At 38.7% G+C, this 25096-nt stretch overlaps 1 protein-coding gene across 1 annotated transcript in view; it reads left to right on the top strand.

Moving 5' to 3' along the window:
* LOC136883434 (uncharacterized protein CG43867) overlaps positions 1–25096 on the top strand; it is a 357708-nt gene that overhangs the window by 319904 nt on the left and 12708 nt on the right. The window contains exons 18-21 of the mRNA XM_067155715.2: positions 9746–10005; positions 17683–17860; positions 19157–19312; positions 22026–22265. Of these exons, the coding sequence (XP_067011816.2) occupies positions 9746–10005; positions 17683–17860; positions 19157–19312; positions 22026–22265 (834 nt within the window). The remainder of the gene's footprint in view (positions 1–9745; positions 10006–17682; positions 17861–19156; positions 19313–22025; positions 22266–25096) is intronic.

Here is a 25096-nt window from a genome sequence, read left to right as displayed (position 1 = left end):
AAACGTCAATAAATTGTTGATTAAACATTACGGCAATCAGTGCAAAATGTTTGACAGCCTCCAGTTTTATACAAATTTGCTGAAAGCAATGGGGAATGGTGCAACAAAGAAGTCAGGAAGTTTTTGTAGAAACAGATGATTTGATGGTTTATGTTGTATACAAGAATCGCGATATACAAAGCACAACATAAAAGTTTATTAATTTGTAAATATTCTCACAGTATGTACAAAAATGAACGAAATTAGACTTGCTGTTTGAAGTGCTGACACGTTAAATAACAACATAAACTAGTTGACTGGTGGTCAGAGAAGTATATACATTTGTACAAGTTAATATTTATATGTACACTGAGATCTATCTTGATGAGATAGGCTGTCCGAAGGTATGAATGTTCATGATAGCTGATGACTATCTGTAGTTTGGAGAATTATAAAGGGAACTTGGAGTAAAGTTCTTGGTAGCAGAATGCTAGGCAGGACGTATGTTGGTGATACGGAAGGCAGGATAACTTGAGGCGAAGATGTCCTGAGGTAAGACCTCCCGATCAGAATTAGTCCACCTGTTCAGTACACTATTTTAAGAGGGTACCTCCGTGTCTGACATACGATGTAATCTGATCACTGGACACTGCTGAGTGCCTAGAGCAGAGAGGACGTCGCCCAATTTATACACGCTGGCTGACATCACACGATTGTGTCAGTGCGCTGCAGTCCACACCTCGTGGTATCCAGAAGAGTCGAAGCGGGTGCGGGTTGCGGAGCTCCCAGGCGACGGAAGACACACACAACAGTTTAGATGTTCTATTTACATGATTAAACACTTTTGATATACACTGAGCTCTCATTTCATCATGATTATCAGTTATTTCACTTGCAATTACAGCAATCTCCTAAAAATGTTGGATGCAGAAATGGAAATCTCCACCTGTTAGTTGCAAACCTGCCAATCTCCAATTTTAATAACATCATTGGTCAAAGTTTATTGTAGATATTAGCTTGTGATGCATTTTAAAATGTTTAAGAGTAGAAGGATTATATTCCATAAAATATTCATACATATATCTCCTCTAGTTACAGAGATATAATAAATCACTCTCACCTGTAAAATTGGGATGATTGGGCATTGCCAGCTTGCTTATAGACCCCTCATTTGTCCATCGTGTGTTATTTGACAGGAGTAGGCTGTGTGCTGCCACTAGGTTTCACCCTCTTCCTACTTCATTATTATACACACTCGCATCCTCTCTGAAATTATCGGCAATAGCCGTACCTGGCATATCACACTTCAAGCAGCTGTAGTCGTGTGATACGTCACTCTCCAACAAGTGCTCAAAATTTTGGCTACAGAACAGAATATTTTTGAGTGTTGTTTGGGATCCTGCACAATGTTATCAAGGATTAGTGTGTTACTTTGGCCATGGAGGAAGAACAGACATCAACAAACCCATTGCAATGAATGGTAAATGATACAGAGACGTTAACATAGAGTTCCTGACTCCAAAATTAATACAAAATATCCCCTCCTTTCAAGCTGGTATCGTAAAGAGAGATACTCTTAAACGATTGACCTACAATGTAAGGATGTTTTGGGCTGTTCTCTACTGTCCTGCCTGATTACTTCCCATATGTTTGGGAACATCACGTATATTGCTACGGAGATATTTTATGTTTCACAGAAAAGTGTCTGTATCAAAAGCATATTGGCCGTCATTTGCCTCTCTGATGTAGAAAGAAAAATATGTGAAAAACTTGATAAAGGTTTATATTTTGTGTTTGTAAGTTTCTAGTCAGTAGCAGTGTTCACAGACTATTAGTTTGTATTTTTTTTTTTTATAAGCTATTCCTTAGCACTTTTGGAATGGAATGTTGGTGTCTATATTTAGCCCTACCTTGTGCCCCCATAGCACTAGGCTCTTAGAGAGAGAACTCCCCTGACACCTATTGTCTAGTGTTCATTATGTCATGGCTTGTGTTATGTAGAAACAGACTCTCTGATGTAATAGAGATAGATTTTTTTTTTCTAAAATTCTTTTTCCTTTTGATTTAAGTTTATTTGATCACGAGACAGTTAGTGTCTCTAGCGCTCTAGCTTATTGTAGTTCAGTGTAGCATCACCTAGCACCCACGTTCTGGTTCGTCTCACGATTACCTTCGGCTCTCTCAACTCGTTCTTACAGATTAGTTCCGTGTAGTTAAGTACTCTTAGTTTAACACTTGCTTCACAGTGAGGTTACAAAGCAAATGGCTACATTCCTAGCCCATACTAAGAAAAGGACAAGCAAATGTCATCTAATAGGTAACCTAGGCTGTGTTTTATTGCAGATATGATTAAGGAAGTTTGGAGCACAGGGGATCCGTAACTTACTTTTATTTATTTTATTTTAAAGAGAAAATATATATCTGAGTGTGTATTTTCTGTGGGATGAAGATCCATAATATTTTCAAAACCCTTATTTATTGTTTCAGTATTATTACTTTATAAATGATTACTGTACCTGAAAAAACTCCCTATGGAAAAATATATTATTTAAAATTCACTGGAATATGATCAATATTTTTAGATGCTCATTGTCATTGGTATTTATTCAGATTGTGCTATTACTTTATACTCTAAGAGACTTTGTCTATCTGCATCATATCTATGGAGAATTATTAATAGGAGTAAGTAGGATGTAGTGATTTTTGTGGATTTTTGTTTCAATATTGTGGAGGGCTGGAGATCACACAAAAATCCCACTTTTTTTTTTTCAGTGTTTATATTAATATTTTGGTTTTGGCAGTTACATCATAAGTTGCCAATTTTGAAAGTAACAGATAAAATGCCGTAAAATAATAATGAAGATATTAACATAGGGTATAATTGTGAGGAAGAGAAAATGGTGATTGTGACAGTTTATTTGTTGTGTCTGAAGCACTAAAATTGGCTATATATAAAAGAAAAATACAATAAATCTTAACAACAACAATGAAAAGCACGAGTGAAGATGTCCTCGGTGTACGTGTAAGTTTCAGCACCACACTGTAGTGATGAAGAGGAAGAAGAATGTACATTACTCCACATTCTTGGAAGGTGAAAAGTATTGATTTGTAGATTGTTTCCCAAGGAAAGTAGGTAAACTAAATTTGCTTCTTAGTTATTATAATGACATGTAAAGCCAGAAGCAAAATACAAATGATGATTAGCTTAAACATGGAAAGCTTTCACTGAAATTGCTTTGTATGCAACACTGCATAATATGAAAGCAAAACATGTATTGGGAAACAGATAGAAGAAGATAGATAGAAAAAGAGAGATATAAAATTACTGAAGGCGAGATGAATGCATTGTAGCGCACTGTGAAAGAGAGCAATTTGTCAAAATCTGACCTAAAGAGGATAAATGGATGAGATGTATTTTGACATACAGAATCTGTTACTTAATTTCAGCATAAAATATGCAGCTAAGGATTCTATGGGTGAACCGGGACACAAATATAATAAAACAGATTGGTTTTCATGAAAGCTACAATATTTATATGAAGATAAAAGTTTAGCTGCAGATAACAGAGTATACCTCAAATTATTGGAAAATTTCTCCTTCATTAAGTTCTCTGTAAGCCTTTAAAATCTGTCCCAAAATATTTCTTAACGAAGGCTCTGAAAATGTTTTACTGTAGTGGAACTAAAAAAATGATTAACTCAAAACTATATCTATTAGAGAATGTAAGAGATCATTGAAAATGTAAGATTTGGTGTTTCCTGTGAAATTAAAGGATAAAATTGCAAAATTTCTAAGAAAGAGAGGCTCTCAGAATTAATGAAGTAGGGCTCTGCTTTTTACATGACAATTATCTAAGGAAGTTAATATTAATAAATATAACAGTTGAGTCTTTCGCAACTGGCATCATAAGCCGTAAGCCAGGAGCATATTGTAGTCCTGACATTTCACCAAAATCTGCCCATAACTGACGACACAAAGGTACTAACATTGTTCTGATATATGGAATTACACTACATTCTAGATCATTTGGTATTTTCACGTGTTCCAAATGACTTTCATGGCTACGAAGCTTTTAGTGGAATAAAGTGGTGTCGTAATTCCATCTCAATATACAGCGTAGGCTGTGGTCGGCCATGGTGAGGCGGCCGGTGATTGACTGCTCTTTGGCCAATGATCGAAGTACTATGGAGCTCGGCATTGCTCGTCCTGCCTTGGTGGAGACAGGTAACTGATCACTTGTTGCTTTTAAGGTTGGCGTGGCCACCGTGTCCTCCAGGTTTTAAGGACTAGAAACCAGGCTTTGTTGATCCATTCATATTCCTCCTTACAGTTGAATCTGTTGGTGCGCTTCAGAATTTCAATGGCTCTCCTTTCTAGCCGGGCAGGGTAAGACACAGTAGTTGACAGTACTTGGGTGTTGCTGTACTGTATTCCATGGCTTGCTATTGGAGAGTGTTCAGCAACTGCTTGTCCCAGCTGGCTTTGCCAGTTGTGCTCCTTCAGTTGGGTAGCGGTGCTGCATTTCATAGTTCCTTATGTACACCTGGCTGCAGCTGCACGGGATCTTGTAGTCACCTGCTGTGGAGAGAGGACGGCGCTTGTCTTTAGCAGACCTTGCAAATTCCTGATTTTCTTCATCTGCCTGTATGTGGGACTCCAGTATCCTCCTCCCTATTCTGTCAGTTATCTTCCAAATTACAACAGAAAGGCTTTAGCTGCTAGCCGCTTATCTTCTTCTCCCTGGTTGATGGATGTCTGGGATGGAGTACACAATTAAAAAGTGGGTTTTATTCCACCTGGTTCAGTACACTACTGCTTTTTAATTGTGTAATACAGTCAGTACGGACCATAAGATGATTTTTATTTCTTGTAACAGGATGGAGTACTCGCTGTATTTCTTTATGGCTGTACCCGTTAGTGCGTAGGACCACATTAAGTTGGCTGAGCTCCTCGTTTAAATGCTATGGTTGACAACTTATTCTCGCATGGTCAGCTAGCATTTTTATTACTCCGTATTTTTGTCATGGGTGGTGGTCGGACGTCTTCTGCAGATAGCAGTGTATGAGTTGGCTTATGGTACACTGTGTATCCCAAGTTTAAATCAGCGGTCTTTATTGCTAGAAGGTTGAGGAAAGGGAGTTCTCCTTCACTGACTGTCTCCATAGTGAACTGAATAGTAGTGTTAATGCTATTCAGATGCTGTAGAAACCACTGTAATTGTTCCTTTCCCTGGCTCCAGATTACAAAGGTGTCATCTACGTAGCAAAGACACACCTTGGGTTTCAGTGGTGCAGTCTCGAGTGCTGTTTGCTCCAACTTTTCCATGAAAAAATTTGTGATAAGTTTTACGAGTAGGGAGATGAAGTTATTACTATTTGCAGATGATATTGTGGTGTGGACCCCATCGTACTAATAGCCTATATCTGCTTCATTCATTCCATCCCTGACCCGGTCAATGACTGGAAAACAGGTTGTAGGTTTTCATTTTCATTGTGGTGATTGTGGTGTGGGGAACAACCAGCAGAGAAAAGCAAGACCATGGTGATATCAAGAGGAGAAAACAAGGGAAAGGCTTTGTGAAAATTGGTGGTCAAAGCGTTGTAATTGTTGACAGTTTCACATTCATGCAGAATAAAAGACTGGACATGGAGGTTAGCAAGAGGGTGCAAGAGGGCAGAGTGTAAGAAACCTTGTCTGGAATAAGGAAATGTAAAGAGATAATGTACAAAATGTATTATGCACAAATATTGAGACCTGGGAGCCTCCGTGGCTCAGATGGCAGCGCGTCGGCCTCTCACCGCTGGATGCCGTGGTTCCAATCCCAGTGACTCCATGTGAGATTTGTGCTGGACAAAGCGGAGACAGGACAGGTTTTTCTCCGGGTACTCCGGTTTTCCCTGTCATCTTTCATTCCAGCAACACTCTCCATTATCATTTCATAGCATTTATCACTCTTTAATGAATCACCTTGGGAGTGGCGACCCCATTGTAATAACAGCCTATAAATGTTTCATTCATTACATCCCTGACCCGGTCAATGCCTGGAAAACAGGTTGTAGGTTTTCATCCATTCATTCATTGAGGCCTGGACAGTGACAAGTAGGGAGGAGAGTAGAATTCAAGCCAGCAAAATGAAATACTGTACCTAAGAAGTATGATAGAAAAGACAAGGAAAGACAGATTGAGAAATGAACATATGAGAAAGGAGGTCGGAATGGAAAGCCTAAATGGCAGAATTGATAGAGTAAACTTTGCTATTTTTTGCTATTGGCTTTACGTCGCATCGACACAGATAGGTCTTATGGCAATGATGGGATAGAAGAAGAAGAAGAAGAAGAAGAAGAAGAATAGAAGAAGAAGAAGAAGAAGAAGAAGAAGAAGAATGTCCCTGTATCTAATATCTCAGTTTATTATAAATGTTTAAAATCCTTACACTCTCATGTGAGATTAGTTTCATTCTTCGTTATTGATGGTTTTCGACTCACAGTTACAGAGTTTTTCTGATGTTCCCACCTAATCAACACTATTTGTGTTATAAAATTAATTTATTAACATCTAAATTACAGTATTAGTTTCAATCCATGGATCTTCCTCAGTTGTTTACATTAACAATTAAAAATAGTACACACAATCATTAAAAACCATTTTCTTTGAGTTGTTGTTAAGTAGATACATAAATAATAGAGTCTTATATGTTTTATTTAACAACAACTGACTGTTATTGTGGTCATTTTTACAATTTGCTTTACATCACACCGACACAGACAGGTCTTATGGCAACGATGGGATAGGAAAGACCTAGAAGGGGAAGGAAACGGCCATGGCCTTAATTAAGGTACAGCCCCAGCATCTGCCTGGTGTAAAAATGAAAACCACAGAAAACCATCTTCAGGACTGCCGACAGTGGGGTTGGAACCCACTATCTCCCGGATGCAAGCTCACAGCTGCACACCCCTAACCACACATCCAACTCCCCCGGTATTATCAGTGGCGTATGCTGGGATCAAGACGTGGACTGCCACTAGACTTAGGTTACCCCTTTTCGATGGTTGGTTTAGTGAACGTGAAGCCTTCAGCATTTTGAGCTGCAGCCAATAGCCAACGGAGAAGTCTGCTGTGTTCTCAAGGCTGCTTTACAGGCACAGGCTCCTGCCCAGGCCTCTGCTACTGCCAATGCTCTCAACCCCTGATCAGTGGAGATGGTAGCCTAAGGTTTAGCCAAATACAGTTAGCAAATGAATGTCCGGCTCTGTGGCTAAATGGTCCGATAGCCCCGGTTCAATTTTCAGAATCAACCCTCTCACACTATTAATTTCCCCTGGCTAGGGGACTGGGTGTTTATGATTCATTTTATCCTCCGATGCCTTGCTCTCAGAAACACGTGCAATGTTTTTTCTCACTGCTTTCAAGTTTTGTAAATGGAGCAATGTGTCAGTTGCTTACACTATAATGTGCTTTAGACTTCCATCATTCTCAGTTGAGGTCTGGGCTTCACCGATAGCCTTGGTGGCCCTCAGTATACGCCACTTTCAGTCGACATTGGAACAAATTAAACTGATAGTTCACTAGATTTATAACAGTTCAAGAAGAGTGTTTTAATTCAACAGAAACATGGACGGTTATTAGATTTTTAAGGTGTAATTTATGACAAACTGAAGAAGTTGTTTCTAATGATTGTGTGTACTATTTTGATTGTTTTTTTTTTTTTTTTTTGCTAGTTGTTTTACGTCGCACCGACACAGATAGGTCTTACGGCGACGATGGGACAGGAAAGGGCGAGGAGTGGGAAGGAAGCGGCCGTGGCCTTAATTAAGGTACAGCCCCAGCATTTGCCTGGTGTGAAAATGGGAAACCACGGAAAACCATTTTCAGGGCTGCCGACAGTGGGGTTCGAACCTACTATCTCCCGAATACTGGATACTGGCCGCACTTAAGCGACTGCAGCTATCGAGCTCGGTATTTTGATTGTTAATGTAAACAACTGAGGATGATCCATGGATCCATGGATTGCAATTTGGATATTAATAAATTAATTTTATAACATAAATAGTATTGATTAGGTGGGAACATCAGAAAAACTCTGTAGTTGTGAGTCTTTACACAATTGTCAATGCCAGTGCCTAATGTTGACAGTAGGTAGACACCTTACATTTCTGTAATTTGTTGCTATCTCTGGTCAGTTTGTGAACCCTTCGTTCTTAGACTTATTTTTAATTATATTTTTTATTTCATCGCGAGTGCATTATGGACTTGTACGTACATTTCTTGAATGTCACTCGTCTTTCATCGTGGTTTATTTAGTTGTTTATTCTCTTGCCATTCAACGTAAGCAAGAGAAGAGGTACCATAATTGTCATACTGATAAGTTTGATTTTGTACATAGGTTGGTTTTTAAGTTTTGACAACCATGCTCCAGCACAGCCCATGCAACAATGCCCGGCTCTGTTATTCTTACCAAAGTTTGCTGACCTATGACCCCTTACTTAGAGCTCATGATTTCACACTTCCCCTCCATGTCCATTTACAGTGGCCAGGTGAAGATGAGCAGTTGTGAGCGAGCGCTCGCAAAAGACAGTTGCCATGTCAACCACCAGTAAGTGACGAACATGTAAAGACTGTGTCTGCAGTAGTGGAGACGTATCGGATGTGATCTTACAGCATTCCGTTCCCCCACGACAGACCGTTCATGGGGCGTACTAATGTTCATTTTTGCAAAACAGTCTGCGAGCAGCTCTGAAAAGAAAACGGTGATACTTCATGGATAACCCACCCATCGCTCTGTGTGACAATGCTACGGCAGACACAGCAGGAGTTGTGTTTGAATTGTTCAATTGCTGGGGGTGCTCTGTCACCGCCATACGTTCTGGATTTAAGTCCTCATGATTTTGATCTAATCCCTAAGATGAAGGAGCCACTATGCGGGAAGTGTTTCCGTACAATTGAAGGCGTTTTGCAGGCCACCGACAGCTATCCTCACACACTGAGAGACCGGGAAGTGCCAACAGGATCCAACAGGTTTCACATCGCTGGAAACACGTTGTACACAATGCTGGTGATTATATCGAAGGCCTATGGAACATAGAACCATTTATGTATGCTATGTATCTATAAATAGAATAGTTGCCAAAACTAAAAAAGCAACCCTTGTACTCGATATGGAGTTTGAAGAACTGGAAATTGAGGATGATAGTTATCATGATTTTAGGAGGGATGCATCATCAGAATCAGAAATGTAATCTGAAAAGTGATGATGGAAGTGTGTTTTGGACCATTTCACTCAGACGAATTGTTCTTATAAGTGAACCTGAAAGTGAAGATCGCAGGCTTTGAATCTGGTATATGTAGAGATTAACAAACTAAAAGATTTTTCTAAACATATTCTCACATTGAACTGTTGTGAGACACTGGAAAAAACAAATTTTGGGTGGTCTTATTGCATTTTATTAAAGAGTTCCACTTGCAAATATTATATTCTGTAAGAAATTTCAAAAAGCGATAGGAATGACTAAGAGTAAATTTACAAAATTATTGGAGTTCAAAAGGTTAAGGAATTATTAATTTTATAGCACCACAAATAAGTTTGGCATAATTTACCACTATAGCAGGTTGAAAAATGAGAATCTGATTGAGGAGGAGGAAGCAGATGTCTTGCCATATTACTGTAACTACGAGTATAGGTCAGCCGAGGGTGAAGTGGACGAGGCAGGGCTAGAGACGCGGTCCCCAAGCGTTGGCACCACATTTGCCCCAACATTCCATTTCCAGCAGCTGCTGCTGTGCGCGACTCAGTCGTTGTTCGCGTGCGACTCTTCCTCGTCTGGCGGTGCCGGCAATCAGAGAGGTTCCCCCACTTCCCTCCAGGCCACGCCACCAGCACCTCTGCTAGACTGCAAGACCAACCCGCCGGCGTTCGTGTTCGTCCAGGGCTGGCAGCTCTTGGCGTTAGCTGTGTCGCTGTTCGTTCCACGAAACAACCGCATGCTGTGGTACCTTAAGCTGCACCTCCACAGGAATGCAGACTCAAAGTATGTGAAGGAATAAGTATCCATCATTACTGATATCTAGTAGTCTGTATACTTTCCTATATGCTAATTTATAGTCTTATACATTGGGTGGACAATGAAATAGGTATTTTAGAAAAATGATTGTATTTTATTATTTTATTTCAGTTTGTACAGAGTTCTTACAATACCTTTGATGTACCAGTAGATAATTTTGTTCCTGTACTAGGTTCCTAGGGGAAAAATCCATGTTTCCCAAATAATGTTTATTAGACTTCCTTCAACAATTTCAAAGCTAGCAAAAATATAACTAACTTGAAAAGAGGGAGGTTAAAAAAGTTTACCCAAATAGCTTTTGAGGTGAGATGGTGCATCCTTCATTTTTGTGGAGAAATCTCAGCTCATTGTATGCAGTAAAATAACTTTTAATTGCTATGAGATAGCTCATAATGCAAGGTGTAGTTCGTTTTATCTACACAAGATCTGTAATAATATTTGTGTGAAAGCTTGACTAGGTGCATGAAAATTGTGACATAGTTAAGAATTTTTTCAAAATTTTCAAAATGTCTCAGTTACATGAATATCTATGTTTCAGAGAGGGAAAGAAGCGTAACAGGTAAATGGCTCAACAGAGCATGAATCAAAGATTAAATTTTGACAACTATATTTAATTACATTTTCTTTTCTTTTCTTCTCTTTTCTTTTCTTTTCTTTTTTCTTTTCTTTTCTTTTCTTTTCTTTACTGAAGGGAACTATTTTCAGAAATAACAACAACGATAGAGTTTTTAACTACAGATAATAAACAGACAAGCTTGGGAGCTTGGTTAATTCTCAACCTGGGGAGAAAAGACTACCGTATTACACAAGACATTCAGTCAAAAATCAGACCAATAGGTCTTTGAAACTTACAAATCTTTGGCATAAATAGGAGAGGCACTAGCATTTACACAAGAGGTTTCTCAGCAGAGGGAATACAGAATAGTACTTGTTCATAATAAAAAAGGAGCAGAAGCTTCCAGAACAAATTACTATGAGAGGAATTAAACCCTCAACTTCAGAGTTACATTTAGAAAGGTCTTGAACCCTGAACCACAATTTATTTATTACAGTGGTATAAAGGGCCTCAAATTTGCATTAGGTTAATGAATTTACATAAATGACCTCACGTCAAAATACCTGTAGCAGAATTCCACTTTCTGCTGTCAAAAGCTCAAACAGCTTCCACATTCAGTGCCCTTATTTTAGAGAAACCACACCCGAAAGTGGATCGAAACATCCAGAAAATATAGGAGCTTAAGCTCATACTACATGGCCAAGAAATGGAAAGCAAAGTTTAATGAAAAGGCCAAGATCAGAAGAAAATGGAGGCTGAACCCTCTCAAGCACTCCCAGTACTAGACTTACAATAAAACCTAGTAGGGCTTAAGGCCCAATGATACAGAGGATAAGCCCTGCAGCTTGGTGGCTAAGGAAAGAAAGTTTAAGTCCAAAACCAGGCTAGAAAAATTTAGAAATCGAAAACTTAGTCACCAGAAAACAAAGTGAACAAGGGAAAGTAGGGTACACACTCGTGCATTCTTACATTTTACAAAGTTCCCATGAGAGGTTTTACATTAAGCCCGTAGATTGCAGAGTAAACTTACATTGTAAATCCAAACAGAAGAAGAAAACCCTACATTAAATTTTAGAGAAAACTCAGATTAACCTAATCATTATATGCTAAGGGGAAAGCTGGAATCTTCCCTTTATCACACGTAGATAAAGTTCACATAATTAGATTATAGTTCTGCTTTACCTTATGCCACCATCTTTACACCAACCCCAGCCTCTGCAATCGGCTCCCAAACGAGACCTCTTTAATTAGCATAGCACTCTCAAAGTCCCAATTAAGATTGACACTTTAAGTGGGCTGGCTGACTGTTCTAGAACAATGACATAATAAAACTGTCTGATTGGTGGACATAATAATACATAATTAGGCAGAAATGTGATTGGTTGATAAAAGTTTCAGACAGTGGTAACAACTCAAAAATAAGTCAACAACAACTGAAGGGGTATCAGGTTATCAAACCCTAAACCATGAACTTTCCTGATGAAGTTAATTACACTTCTTTCCTCTAGGTGGCACTTAGAATCAATAGTGGTGACATCTTGTGAAAATTCATTAAACTTCGAGAATAAGGTAATTTTCAAAGAGTTTCTGTTAGATTTCACTGCAGACAGTGTTAAAGTGGGAATTTAAACTGAGGGAGAGGTCTTTCTATTGTCGCAGTCTCATTATCTTAATTTAAAGAAGGGGCCTATTGCAAATGATAGATAGATAGATAGATAGATAGATAGATAGATAGATAGATAGATAGATTTATTTATTTATTTATTTATTTATTTATTTATTTATTTATTTATTTATTTATTTATTTATTTATTTATTTATTTATTTATTTATTTATCAACAGGTTATTTTCCCAATTAAAGATAATTCAATAAAACATAATATACAATAAATACACCTTGAATAACACTAATTTCCTAAAATAATAACCACGTTCAAACTAAATCTAGAGACATTTATATATGCATATTTATAACACCTTATATAAATAAATAAATAAATAAATAAATAAATAAATAAATAAATAAAACTAAATCTCCTTAAATAGTTGACATTATTAAACTACATCTAGTAACATTTACATAATTACATATCGTACAGATAGGGCCTTACATTCATGAGGTCATTAGGGCACGTCTGATTTTAGACAGGAATGAGTGAAAAAGGTCCACTGATTCACCTACTTCATTCAGTGATGTTAGTGCCCTCACAAGCCATGTGTTACCCCAAGCCACAGTTCTCACTTTAGGCAGATGAAAAATATACCTTTGCCTAGTATTGCGATGAGGAACATGTAATGGAATCAGCTCCAATAATGTTGAGCAATCCACTCTATTCGTCAGACACTTATAAAGAAAGAGGGCATTGGCACATCAGCGGCGTGAGAGAAAGCCCAAGATGTCAAGAGACTGGGCGTAAGAGAGCATATGTACAACGTAAGAAAACAAAGGTGGCATAGTGCCACGAGCCTCAACCGAGTAGGTCTTTATCTTGCTCCTCCCGCCTAGCCTAATGAGATAGATAAGCCCAAAAACAACCAGAAGAGACTGGAGATGGTGAGATTTCAAAACATTCACCAGAGGAGAGCCCTGTCTCTTTAAACATTAACTCCGTGCATTCACTTACTTCTAGCACCCGCACGACATATTCTCTACCCAGAAGACCTGCAGCTGTGACTTCAACACATACCCTGTATATTTTTAACCCCACTTTGAGAGTTCAACTCCTCTGCGCTGTAAACAGTACATGAGTGTCTCACTTTCTTTACAAGGGCAGACCATGCAGGATACACAATATATGAATAAATTTCTTGAAAAAACTTTATTTCTGGGTCCTCCTATTCAATACAGTATTAACTACTTATTAAGTGTTAAATGTTAGGACAGGTTTCGATCCTCATTTGGACCATCTTCAGTTAAGTGAGGAAAATGTTAATAAATACCAATTAAAATGGGTTGGATACAAAAGCACATTAAAACAGTCCTTTAAACAACATCATGCTATGCTTTATTTTATCTTAAAAATTGTTCTTGATTGGCTCATCAACTGGAATGTGAATAATGGACTTGTTAAAATAAATGTAAGCAAAGTAGAAAGTACATCAAAAGAGGCTGGAAAGAAAGTGTTTGTAAGTAGTGTGGTGGACGTTGCTATTTTTGATTATGTCGTCTGAGTCATCAGTCCGTAGACTTGTTTGATGCAGCTTCCATGCCAACCTATGCTGAGCTAACCTTTTCATTTCTAAGTAACTACTGCCTAGACTTCCCTCAAAAATCAACTGTACAAGTTGTGGGTGTCTTAAGATGTGTCCTATCATTCTATCACTTCTCCTGGTCAAATTTAGCCAAATCGAACTCCTCTCACCAATTCAATTCAGTATCTCTTCATTCATGATTCGATCTATCCATGTCACCTTCAGCATTCTTCTGTAACACCACATTTCAAAAGCTTCTATTTTCTTTCTTTCTGAGCTAGTTATCTTCCATGTTTCACTTCCATACAATGCCACGTTCCAGACGAAAGTCTTCAAAATCATCTTTCTAATTCCTATATCAATGTTCAAAGTGAGCAAATTTCTTTTCTTAAGAAAGCTCTTCCTTGCTTGTGCTAGTCTGCATTTTACGTCCTCCTTATTTCTGCCATCGTTAGTTATCTTACTACCCAAGTCACAATATTCATCTACTTCCATTTCCTAATCTAATATTACCTGCATCACCTGACTTTGTTCGACTGCACTCCATTACTTTTGTTTTTCACTTATTTATTTTCATCTTATAATCCTTACCCAAGACTCCGCCCATACCATTCAGCCACTTCTCGAGATCTTCTGCGGTCTCAGACAAAACAACATCATCATCAGCAAATCTCAGGGTTTTGATTTCCTCTCCTTGGATTGTGATTCCCTTTCCAAATGCCTCTTCATTTCCTTTACTGCCTGTTCTCTGTAAATATTGAAAAGGAGGGGGGACAAACTGCAACCTTGCCTCACTCCTTTCTGGATCGCTGCTTCTTTTTTCAAAGCCCTCGATTCTTATCATCAGTGTGTTCTATAAGCCATTATTTTACAAACTATGTAGATTTCTGACAAATGGACTTTGGCCTTTCAACAATTATGCTTTGCTGAAGTACTTGTGAACTTAAGGTTCATGCCATCTATTGAGGATAATTTGGAACCTGTGGATTCTGACTGCTGTCTGTGGGAAGAAATTTATGCACGAGATATGAAGCTCCAGACACTCTAACACAATTGTTAGCAGTACTGTGAGCTATTGCTGGACCGTCATGTACAACCTGTGGCCATCAGTCGTTATGGATAGAGTGCTTTGAAATTTTCTGGAACACGTGCATTTTCGAAATATGTATTATTTTCTGACAACGTGCAAACTGTTGCTCAGCTAGGCAATTACTTACTGCCTTTGGTGTAGTAGACGCATCATTTAAGTACCACTCAAGAGGTTAAATCCAGTACATTTATTTCTGTATCACAGAAAACTGCAATACTCATGCTTTAATAACAGCCTCACTATGTTACATTGGCCAAACATGCTGGTCTGTTAGGACTCGCATCAAGGAAGACCAAAGGAATATCCGTCTAAACCAGCCAGACAAATCAGCAATAGCTGATCAGGATGTCATGTTTCAAGGTGTTCAAGCCCTTACCCACACTAAACACTACAGGTCTAGGGTTATACTTAAAAATCCTAACAATTTTAACACAGACACTGGCTATCAATTAAATAATACCTGGTTGCCAGCCATTAGGGATTTACGTTGGTAGTTTTCTTCCCTATCCTTTCTATATTGTTATTTCATTTTGGTTTTGGTTTCAGCCAATATGAGCAAATCCAATTTCTTTCTTTCCATCATATCAATTACCTCTTCATCCGCCTCTGTAGCATAACGGTTAGTGTTATAAACTGCCGTCCTCGAAGGCCCGGGTTCGATTCCCGGTACTGCACTGCCAGAAATTTAAGAATGGCAGGAGGGCTGGTATGTGGTTGGAATGGTACATGCAGCTCACCTCCAATGGGGGTGTGCCTGAAAAGAGCTGCACCACCTTGGGATGAGGACACGAGTTTACTTTTTTTAAATTACCTCTTCTACTTTCCAAGTCAGTGCTCCAATCTTTGGTCTTGAAACACTTCTCTTATTCTGCTACTCCGGGTGATATTTCTTCTATCATTACCTTTGTGTTCCTAGGAATCATCATTTGTTCCAAAGGTATGACAAGAATTGGTCTGGAACTGTGTTTTTCTATTCTTTCCAAGGCTCTGTTTCCTTTTGAAAGCAACCTTTATCTTTCTACCTCTTCTGCTGACTTACTAAGCCTATCACAGTTGAGCGTTTTTCTATTGGGATGAACTCCCCCAATTTCATCTACAAGGCTGCAAGTGCCATTTTTTACCTAATGCCAAGTGTTGAATGAGGCCACTCCTCTGCGGTATGCCATTTGCAACTGCTAGGTGAAGTTAGTTCTTCCGCTTTGTCTGCCATTGGGATGGTAAGTCCTCTTCCACCGTTCCAACTGTTAATCATCTTCTCCTGTAACCCTAGAAAGGAGCCCCTTTTTATTTTTATTTTTTATTTTTTATTTTTTAGAGAGAAATGTGTATTCTCTTCTATCATTCACCCTTTATTGTGCCTTGCAGCTACCCAAACATAGACCCAGATTGGCAGGAAATGCTGGGAAAATGTTAAAACTTTAGTGGCGGGTAACTGAATTGCCACCATATATAGATCATACGGGATGCTTCACCTTTATTTATGCTTAAACAGATGTCCTGGAAAATTTCTGAGATGGGACCATAATAAAATATTTCTGATTCATTGTCTATCCACTGTAGATAGTAACATTTAGTTTCTGAAATTGGTAATTTTCTGCTGAACTTGAGAGATGACACTTTTTTTTTTTAATTTAGATACCTTTCTTTAACATCATGCAGAATGTTGCATGACTGGCACCACTAGCTGATAACAGTGGACAGTGTCTTTATCAGATGTTTCACCTGTACTCTGTTTATCCTTGTCTCCTCTTCCCATGCTTACCTTCATTGTCTTGTCCCTATCCTCTGTTCCCATCTTCCTACATATTATGAAGGTTGATCAAAAATTAAGGTTACAAAGCCTGCAGTGAACCTGTACATTTTATTTCACACAACCGATACAGCCAACTGATAGTACATACAGTAGGCTATTTTTCAACGTAGTCTCCATATCAGTTTAGGCACTTGTTGCTTTTTGGGATGAGTTTTAATATTCACTCCTGGTAAAACTCCTGTCATTGTCACATTGTCGCAAATTTTTCACCTCCTCGTCATATGTCGGAACATGATCCTCCTGTTGTCCTAAATCAGCTCCTCCACGCGAGCTGTGTTCACTTCTGTTGATGCCGTGCTGGATTGGCCACTGCGATCCTCGTTGGTGACCTTTTCTCTACCAGCCGCAAACTACGGCGTGCTGACGAGACATTAGTCTCTCCATAAACCTCTACCAACTGCCGGTGAATTTCAGCCGTGGTTACATGTTTTGCCCACAGAAATTGAATAACTGAGCAGATTTATTCACGAGGCCAATTTTCCAAACGAGTCGCCATTTGTGTTCACCTACATCTAGCGCTGTAGGTGGCGGGTGGCTGATACTCTGCATATTTTCCATGGGCATGTATTAGAATTACTGCACACTACTAATTTCTCTATAACAGACAAAACTTAAGGAATATCGACCTTGTAACCTTAGTTTTTGATCATCCCTCATACATGATTTGCCATTGTGTCTTTCCAGTACCGGTACTTAAAAATATAGAGGGGTCATTGACCACAGTATCTGAAGTGATGTTCATGAAGCAACAACAACAAAATTAACACTTAGTGTATCAACTGTATAGTAATCCTTAAAATTTCATTCTGTTCGATTGCATGTAACTCCTATCCACTTTTTATAAAAACAAACACATTTGTACAAAAAAAATCCAGGAGTAGAAATCTCAGAATGGCTAGGTTTTGCTTGTGACTCCATTCATTTCAATCAAATACTTATCAAAATTTAAATGTCAGCATGTATCAGTTAATTTCCCTGTTCTATTTTTGAAGGACTGAATGTGGTAAATATGCCGCGTACTGCCAGCGAGCTCTGGAGAGAACGTTACAGAATGGTGGGAGGGAAGCGAAGCCGTCCCGGATGGAAGTGCTGTCTATTCTCCTGAAGAACCCCTACCATCACTCGTTGCCCCACGCCATCCCTGTTCACATGCTCAACGGAACATACCAGGTGAGTCTGATAGCTGGATATCGGTTAAATATTTCATTATACTGTATAGGCTTTTGGGCCTATGCCGTGTCAAGAAAATAAGGTCAAATTCTTTACGTTTCGCAGAGAACCGTGCTCTGCGTCATCAGAAGAAATCTCGACTGTCCACGAGAAAGGCTTCTTAAACAATGACTCTTGAAATTTAGACGTTATAATAGAAGTGGAAATGGTACATTCATTCGCCACCAGATGGCTCCCAGGACAGTGGAGTTAGAATCAACTATCCACCAAATGCAGGCTGATAGCTACATGACCCACTTGCAGCCACTTGTTCGGTGTGTTTGATTATGATAGTGAGGTAGGGAGAGTGTGAAACCCTATGTCAGTACATAACCTACTCCTGTTGAATAAGACCAAGGGGTCTTCTCTTTGCTTAACATTTTCATCAGACAGACAACACACCTTTAACAGAGTCATATGCCTTCAGTCCAATCAGTGAAACCGAGGGTTCTGCCTGTCCATAGTATACATCTGAAATGTGAGACTATTCTGCCTGAGAACACGGAACATAACATCGTCATTATGTTTTAAGCAGACTGTGTTGGAAATAAACTAATATCAAATCAATGTCATGTCTCTAATTCAGGAATAAGGAAAGTCGTCAGTAGGCCTCTGTAACTATGAATTGATCGTGACTGCATTCCCTCAGTGATCCTCAAAACAGTAACATCCAGTAGTCGTGGAAGCTGAAACTCTGCACTGAATCATTGTGTAGTGGTTTCGTTATAGAGGATTAATGTCGCATGTTCCGTTTATCGACGTGACCTGGCCATTCATAGTGTATCTTATCCAATGAAATCAGTTGGAAAGAATTTGCATATTCTCATTCAGTATGGTAACTTGATAAAATTTGTACTTAATTGGTATTCTTCTATGTCTCCTGATGTTTAACTACTGTTGAAACTTTCACAGCATAGTTACCACACTGCCATTACTTTTAAAAACATCTGAAGCACAAAAACCTGATGCGTAGAGGTACAAGGCTCCATCGTTACTAAATGGCATCCTACTTAGTACAACCTGCCCTGCTTGCTTTCATCCTCACTGGTGGGTCATATGCACTACCAACCTATGAAAATGGTAGATTGTTTCTGCCAGATCCTATATCTGTGATTCACTGTGTATATTGAAAATTGAATGTTGAAGAGAGCAAGAACCTAATATTCCTTCTCCCAAATGTCATACGACCCATTCATTGTTCACACTTGTTGGGTCTCTTGTGTTGACTATTTCAAGTTGTTTCAATTTTTGTTCCAGGTGGTGGGTTTCGATGGCTCGACAACGATAGAAGAGTTCCTTTCTACACTGAATCAGGAGCTTGGGTGTCGAGACGTAGCACACTCAGGGTTCACACTGTTCAGCGATGATCCTATCGAGAAGGACCTGGAACACTTCATAGATCTCAATGCGAAGGTTTGTTTGCTCTTAGCTGAGAAATAACCAGGACAAACTTTTCTTTGAAAATGTTTAGATATATTTCTAACAGCACTCTGGTACCTTTTTTATATCCTTTTCAAGTCTAGTCTTTTGGTTGGGTGTGTATTTTCCCCGGAACAACTCTAAACTACAAACATTGATATGTAATACTAAAGTTCTTATACTGTGATATACCTCTTTTTACACACAGTCCCATTAACCTGGTCAATGTTTGCGAGAGTTATGGAAATTTGTGACCAATGATCAAACATTTCACTCAAAAGCAGCTCTGCGGTACATTGTTGAAGGCTTTCTCTTGTTCTATGAAGGTCATGTATGTGCCTGAGTCATGTTCATTTGTCTGTCCAGAATAGTTCTTGGACCAGATACTGCTTATTTTGTCCCCTTCCCTGGTCATTAACAAGTTTTTACACTCTCAAGGCTGATTACGACTTCGTTCACTTTGCCAATGACAACACACATGCTTCACACTCCACACCAAATATTAAAGGTTGTATTTATGCCAGAACATATGTAAAGAAATGAAGCTCTCATCCGTGCATTGTTAAGCTATTGTTGAACATGTGCTCCATCTGGGCATCAGATTAGTTCTTGGTTATTATCTTTGTAGCCATTACAGTTCAGCATGCATTTCTGCTTGTTGGCAGAAAATAGTGAAGGTTGCAGAGCCTTCTAAGTTGAAGAAACACGATCTCATAGGCTTCGTGTGCAATGTTATGAAAAGGGGCAGCACAGAGATAGCATGTTGTACTCCAGCGAGTGTCCAATTCCTTGTGGAATTTTATGTAAAACACAAGTAATTGTCTCCAAACAAAAGATCAACTCCCCTCACAACCAGGTAACTAGTCATGTGCTCCATGCCGGGTGGCTGTGTTGGGCTGTGCGGTCACAGCTCAGCGAGAATTTCTAAGCTTTTTGCCAGAAAGCAGGAACTCTGCCTTATGCGCATGCGTGGCCAACTTTTCTGATAGGCTGTGGAAACAACAGCCAAGACCCAGACCACCAAGACATCACTCCACAGCAATTCTTCGTTTGACCACAGAGAAGCAGCACTAGTCACACTTGCTTTACAACCGAAATGAGAACGTGGCAGGTAGCACCCTCTTGACTCAGCGGTAGTATTTAAAAGGGGATCGCTCAAAGCAAACGGGAAAACAAAATACTGTAGAGCTGTTCCCGCCAGGTCTTTTAATACCAAAGAGGAAAGAATACTCCCAACCAGCCACCTTTGTAAATCTAAGAACTATAAAAATTGTACTTGATATTGTGATTTTCTTTAATCAAAATATCTAGTTTATGAATGTTACTATAGAAAAATAACATGTAATTTTACATTACGACATTGCTGGTTTTATTTCAATGATTTTGGTAACATTGGGAAGTTCTGTTTTTGTACGCTCACACCAAGTGTTTGAGTTTGTGAATATTTTGCCATTGCAGGTGTTATTGTGTGTTTAATTATATAGTTTTTTTTAAATAAGGAATGTGTATATGTGTTGGGGTTGTTTGTGTGTTTGTTCAGTGTGGAAAACTCGGTGGAGAGCCTCTTGAAAACCGCATACCGGTATGTTTCTCAATACTTTTATTTTTTGGATGGGGGGTGGGTTACAGCACACAACTGATTTTCTGCACCAGCCACCACTGTAAAACACTATAAAACAGTAATTCTTCCGGAAGCTACTTATGCTTGTGAAACCCAGTTTGAAATTAAAATGAAAGAAGAAGTGATTTTTTCCTCAAAACTGGAAGAAGAATCATCAGAACTTGCATTAAAAAAAATTACCAGGTTGAAGGAGTGTGGAGAATCCTTCCTCTTGAAACTGTCTTTCGAGAGATTCACCCAATCGCCAGCACAAGGAAGAAAAGAATCTTGTATTTCTTTCACATCTTGCGACTGCCAGGAAATCAGCTTTTACAACAACTAGTGATGAGAAATCTTGGAAAGAAGACAGGAGTACTATGGATCCATGAAATTCAGCAAGATCTCAAAGCAGTAGAACTCGGGATAGCAGATGCAGAGAATTAAAATAAAAGTAACACCCTTCTTATGACTCTCAGATTTTCAGCAGAAATGACACATAGAAGGGCTATAGCAATTTCAGACGAATTGAGAAAATTACGACCAGAATGAATGAAAGAGTACTGTGCAGATCACAAGAACCAAACAGTACTGTACAACCTTCAAAGAGAAATTGAACATGGAACGACTCAAGTGGTCCAGTGTGGCCAATAAAGTTAATAATAATAATAATAATAATAATAATAATAATAATAATAATAATAATAATAATAATAATAATAATAATAATAATAAAATTTAGGTACAGTCTGTAGTGTTGATCACTTTTATAAATGGCTACAAAATTAGTATCCATGTGTGCAAAGCAACGAGGAAAAAGCTAGTGGTTCTGTTATTTACACACATCTTTATGTCTGTGTTGTGTGGTGTTACAGTATTTTTTCACGTTTTTTGAGAATGTTATAGACTATATAGAAAGGTAGTGTAAGGTCTTCAAAATCCAATAAACATAAAATGTATTTTAGATACAGTTGCTGATTTTTATTAATAGTCAGTCACTACTTTCTTTGTAGCAGAAACTAGAAAATTCAGCATATTTCCCTGTTAAATTAAACTGAATTATAAATACCAGTTTTATATTTTAATAATTCTTGTGATTTCTTTTGCAAGCTCTGCGATGTTATTTCAAAATGGGAGACAGCGCTACGCGAGAAGGGATCAGGGAAGTTCGAGAACACCCGAGTAATCCAGCTTACGTACAAGAACCGGCTCTACTGGCGGCATGGAGCCAAGATGGAGACAGACCGCGAGCGCTTACTTCTGTGCTACCAGGTGAACCAGCAAGTCATCAATGGGCGCTTTCCTCTCAACAAGGAGCTGGCTTTGGAACTTGCAGCTCTCATGGCCCAGGTATGCCACAGATATTTATAAGTAATCTATTTATCTATCTATCTATCTATCTATCTATCTATCTATCTATCTATCTATCTATCTATCTACTATCTGTCTTCTATAAATAAAGCAGAATGTCTGTCCATCTATTCCTTATACAAATCCATACCGTTCCACCAAACTGAACCAAATTTTGTATACTTAACCTTTTAGGACCCTGTGAGTAACCCTGCCTGCAAGAAATTTTAACAGTCCTCTCCAGTCCCTAGATTTTGGCCCTTTCACACATTAATATAGACTAATATAAGTGAAATATCAAATTTGTTGTTCAAAGACGAGACTAAATTCATTCTAAGCCTCACAGTGCGAAAACAAACCTCGGTAAGTCTCTTTGGGACCGAAAACCATATTTTAAGGCCCTAAAACCAACCGTTGTAGAGATATTGACACCATACTAACCACACCCCCTCATCATCATCATCATCATCATCATTTCTTCACTCCAGCAAACCGGGTGCGGTTGTGTACGAGCCTCCTCCAGTTTGTTCTATCCATCCACAGATGCTGTTCATATATGCGACACCAGTTCACATCTCTAATTTCAAGGTCCTTCATTATCTGTTTTTCCCAAACATCGCTAGGTCCTCCTCTTGGTCTCTTCCCAGGAACATTGTGGTCAAAGTATGTTCGAGGAGTCCTCTGAGGGTTCATTCTTTTCATGTGACCATACCATTGCAATCTCTTCACTTCTAGAGTCTCCAGCAAGCTTCTTTCCAATCCAAGCTGTTGTCGGATATCCACATTTCTTGTTTTTTTCCATTTTTGTTTTTTGTAGACAAGAACGGAGGAACTTCATTTCTGTTGCCTGAAGACGACTCTTTGTTGGTCCAGGAAGTGTTGCTGCTTCCAGACCATAAGTCAATATAGGTACTAGATATATTTTGTTCAAGCTGATCTTGGAAACTAACGGAAATGTTTCATCTCAAAGTATTTGACGTACAGCATGATAGAATTTGGAAGCTTTCTGTATTCTGTTACTAATCTCTTGATGTATGGTATTGTCTGATGACAGAACACTACCCAAATACTGGAAGTTGTCTACAATATCCATCTCCTCATCTCCAATTCTTAGATGAACAGTTGGAGAGTTTCTACTCATCACCAAGCTAACTGTCTTCGTTTTGTTGATTTTGAGACCTAAGGTTGTAAAAGCTTCATGCCAGAGATCTAGTCTAGTTTGTACTTCCCCTTCTGTCTCATCCCATACCATTACATCATCAGCAAAAATCAGGGCATTAGTTGTTGGATCCTTTCCCTTAACCGCTTTTAAAACTTCATCCATTATGATTATGAAGAGAAGTGGTGAAAGACAACTTCCTTGCTGGACTCCACAATTTGTTTCAAACCAACCTGACCTTCCATCCTGGACCTGGACACAACACTTGGTTTCATCATATAATCATTGTACTCGTGCTATGATGTCATCAGGCACTTTTTTATGTCTCAAACATTCCCATATATGCCTGCGTGGTACATGGTCATATGCTTTCTTGATGTCCAGAAAAACAGTTATAAGTGTTTTACCTTTCTCTCAATACTTCTCATAGAGCATTCTGGTGGCAAAAATGAGGTCTATAGTTGATCTATGAGGTCTAAATCCATGTTGTTCCTCCTCAAGTGTAGGTTCAACATATTTTCTAATCTTGCTCTCGAGGATGGGTTCGTAGATTTTGAGGCCATGTGACAGCAGAGTTATACCTCTGTAGTTGGTACATTTCTTTCTATCACCTTTTTTCAATAATGGGATGATGACTCCTTGCTTCCAGTCATTGGGTATTACATTCTCTTTCCAGATTCTATTTAGTACCCTGTACATCCACTGTTGTCTTACCTCTCCTAGTGCTTTGATCATCTCTACACTTAATTCATCTGATCCAGTTGATGTGTTGTTTTTCAGCTTAGATATTGCTGTCTCTACTTCCAACCATGTCAGACTAGTGGTATTTGTGCTGCCAAAATCATAAGGTTCGTCGTCTAATGAAGGGACATTTTCATAACAGTTCAGCAAAGTTTCAAAGTGCCTTTCGAACTCCTGTAATATTTTGGTCTTATCCCTAGTCACCTCACCATTAGAAAGTTCTACAGATTGGATAGATTCATTTTGAGTTCTTCTATTCTTAACAATACTGTATAACAGTCTTTTATTTCCATCCTGCGTTATTTTGGTAGCCAGATCTTCCTTGCATTTCTGCTTTTCAGCTACAACCAACTGTTTGACCTGTAGTTTTTTCTTTCTGTAAAGTGACAGCTTCTCCTCTATTTCATTTTGATCTCCCCACGTTCTTGCTTGATATAAGGATCTTCTTGCACGGTTTCTGTCATTGATAGCCTTTCTAATATCATCATTCCACCAGGCAGTTTCTTTAGGTTTTCTTATTTGGCTCTGTCGTCCACATACATTTTCTGCTGTACCAACCACAACCTTCTTTAGAGTATCCCATTCTTCATCTACCAATTTCAGTTCTTCTCTTGGCAACAACCTGCAGACACCTTCCCTGAATTCTTCCTTTACACTTGGCTTAGTTAGTTGCCAAGTTTTTATTTTAGGGACTCTTTTGTTATAGACTTTGGTAGGTCTTTCCTCTGCAATAACAGCAACCAACAGTCTATGGTCTCCACCAAGGTCTTCACTTGGATTGACCTTAACATCAATGACATTTTTCCATACATTTTGATCTATCAGAATATTATCTATTACTGTACCTATTTTATCATACCAGCTATATTTTGTGATTTTATGGGAGCCCCTTTTCTTGAACCAAGTGTTACTCACTATCAGTTTGTTTCTC

This window comes from Anabrus simplex, chromosome 11 (genome assembly GCF_040414725.1).
Source record: "Anabrus simplex isolate iqAnaSimp1 chromosome 11, ASM4041472v1, whole genome shotgun sequence".
NCBI classification, from domain to species: Eukaryota; Metazoa; Arthropoda; class Insecta; order Orthoptera; family Tettigoniidae; genus Anabrus; species Anabrus simplex.
Note: the sequence above shows the minus strand (reverse complement) of the source record. Positions and strands in the feature narration are given on the sequence as shown.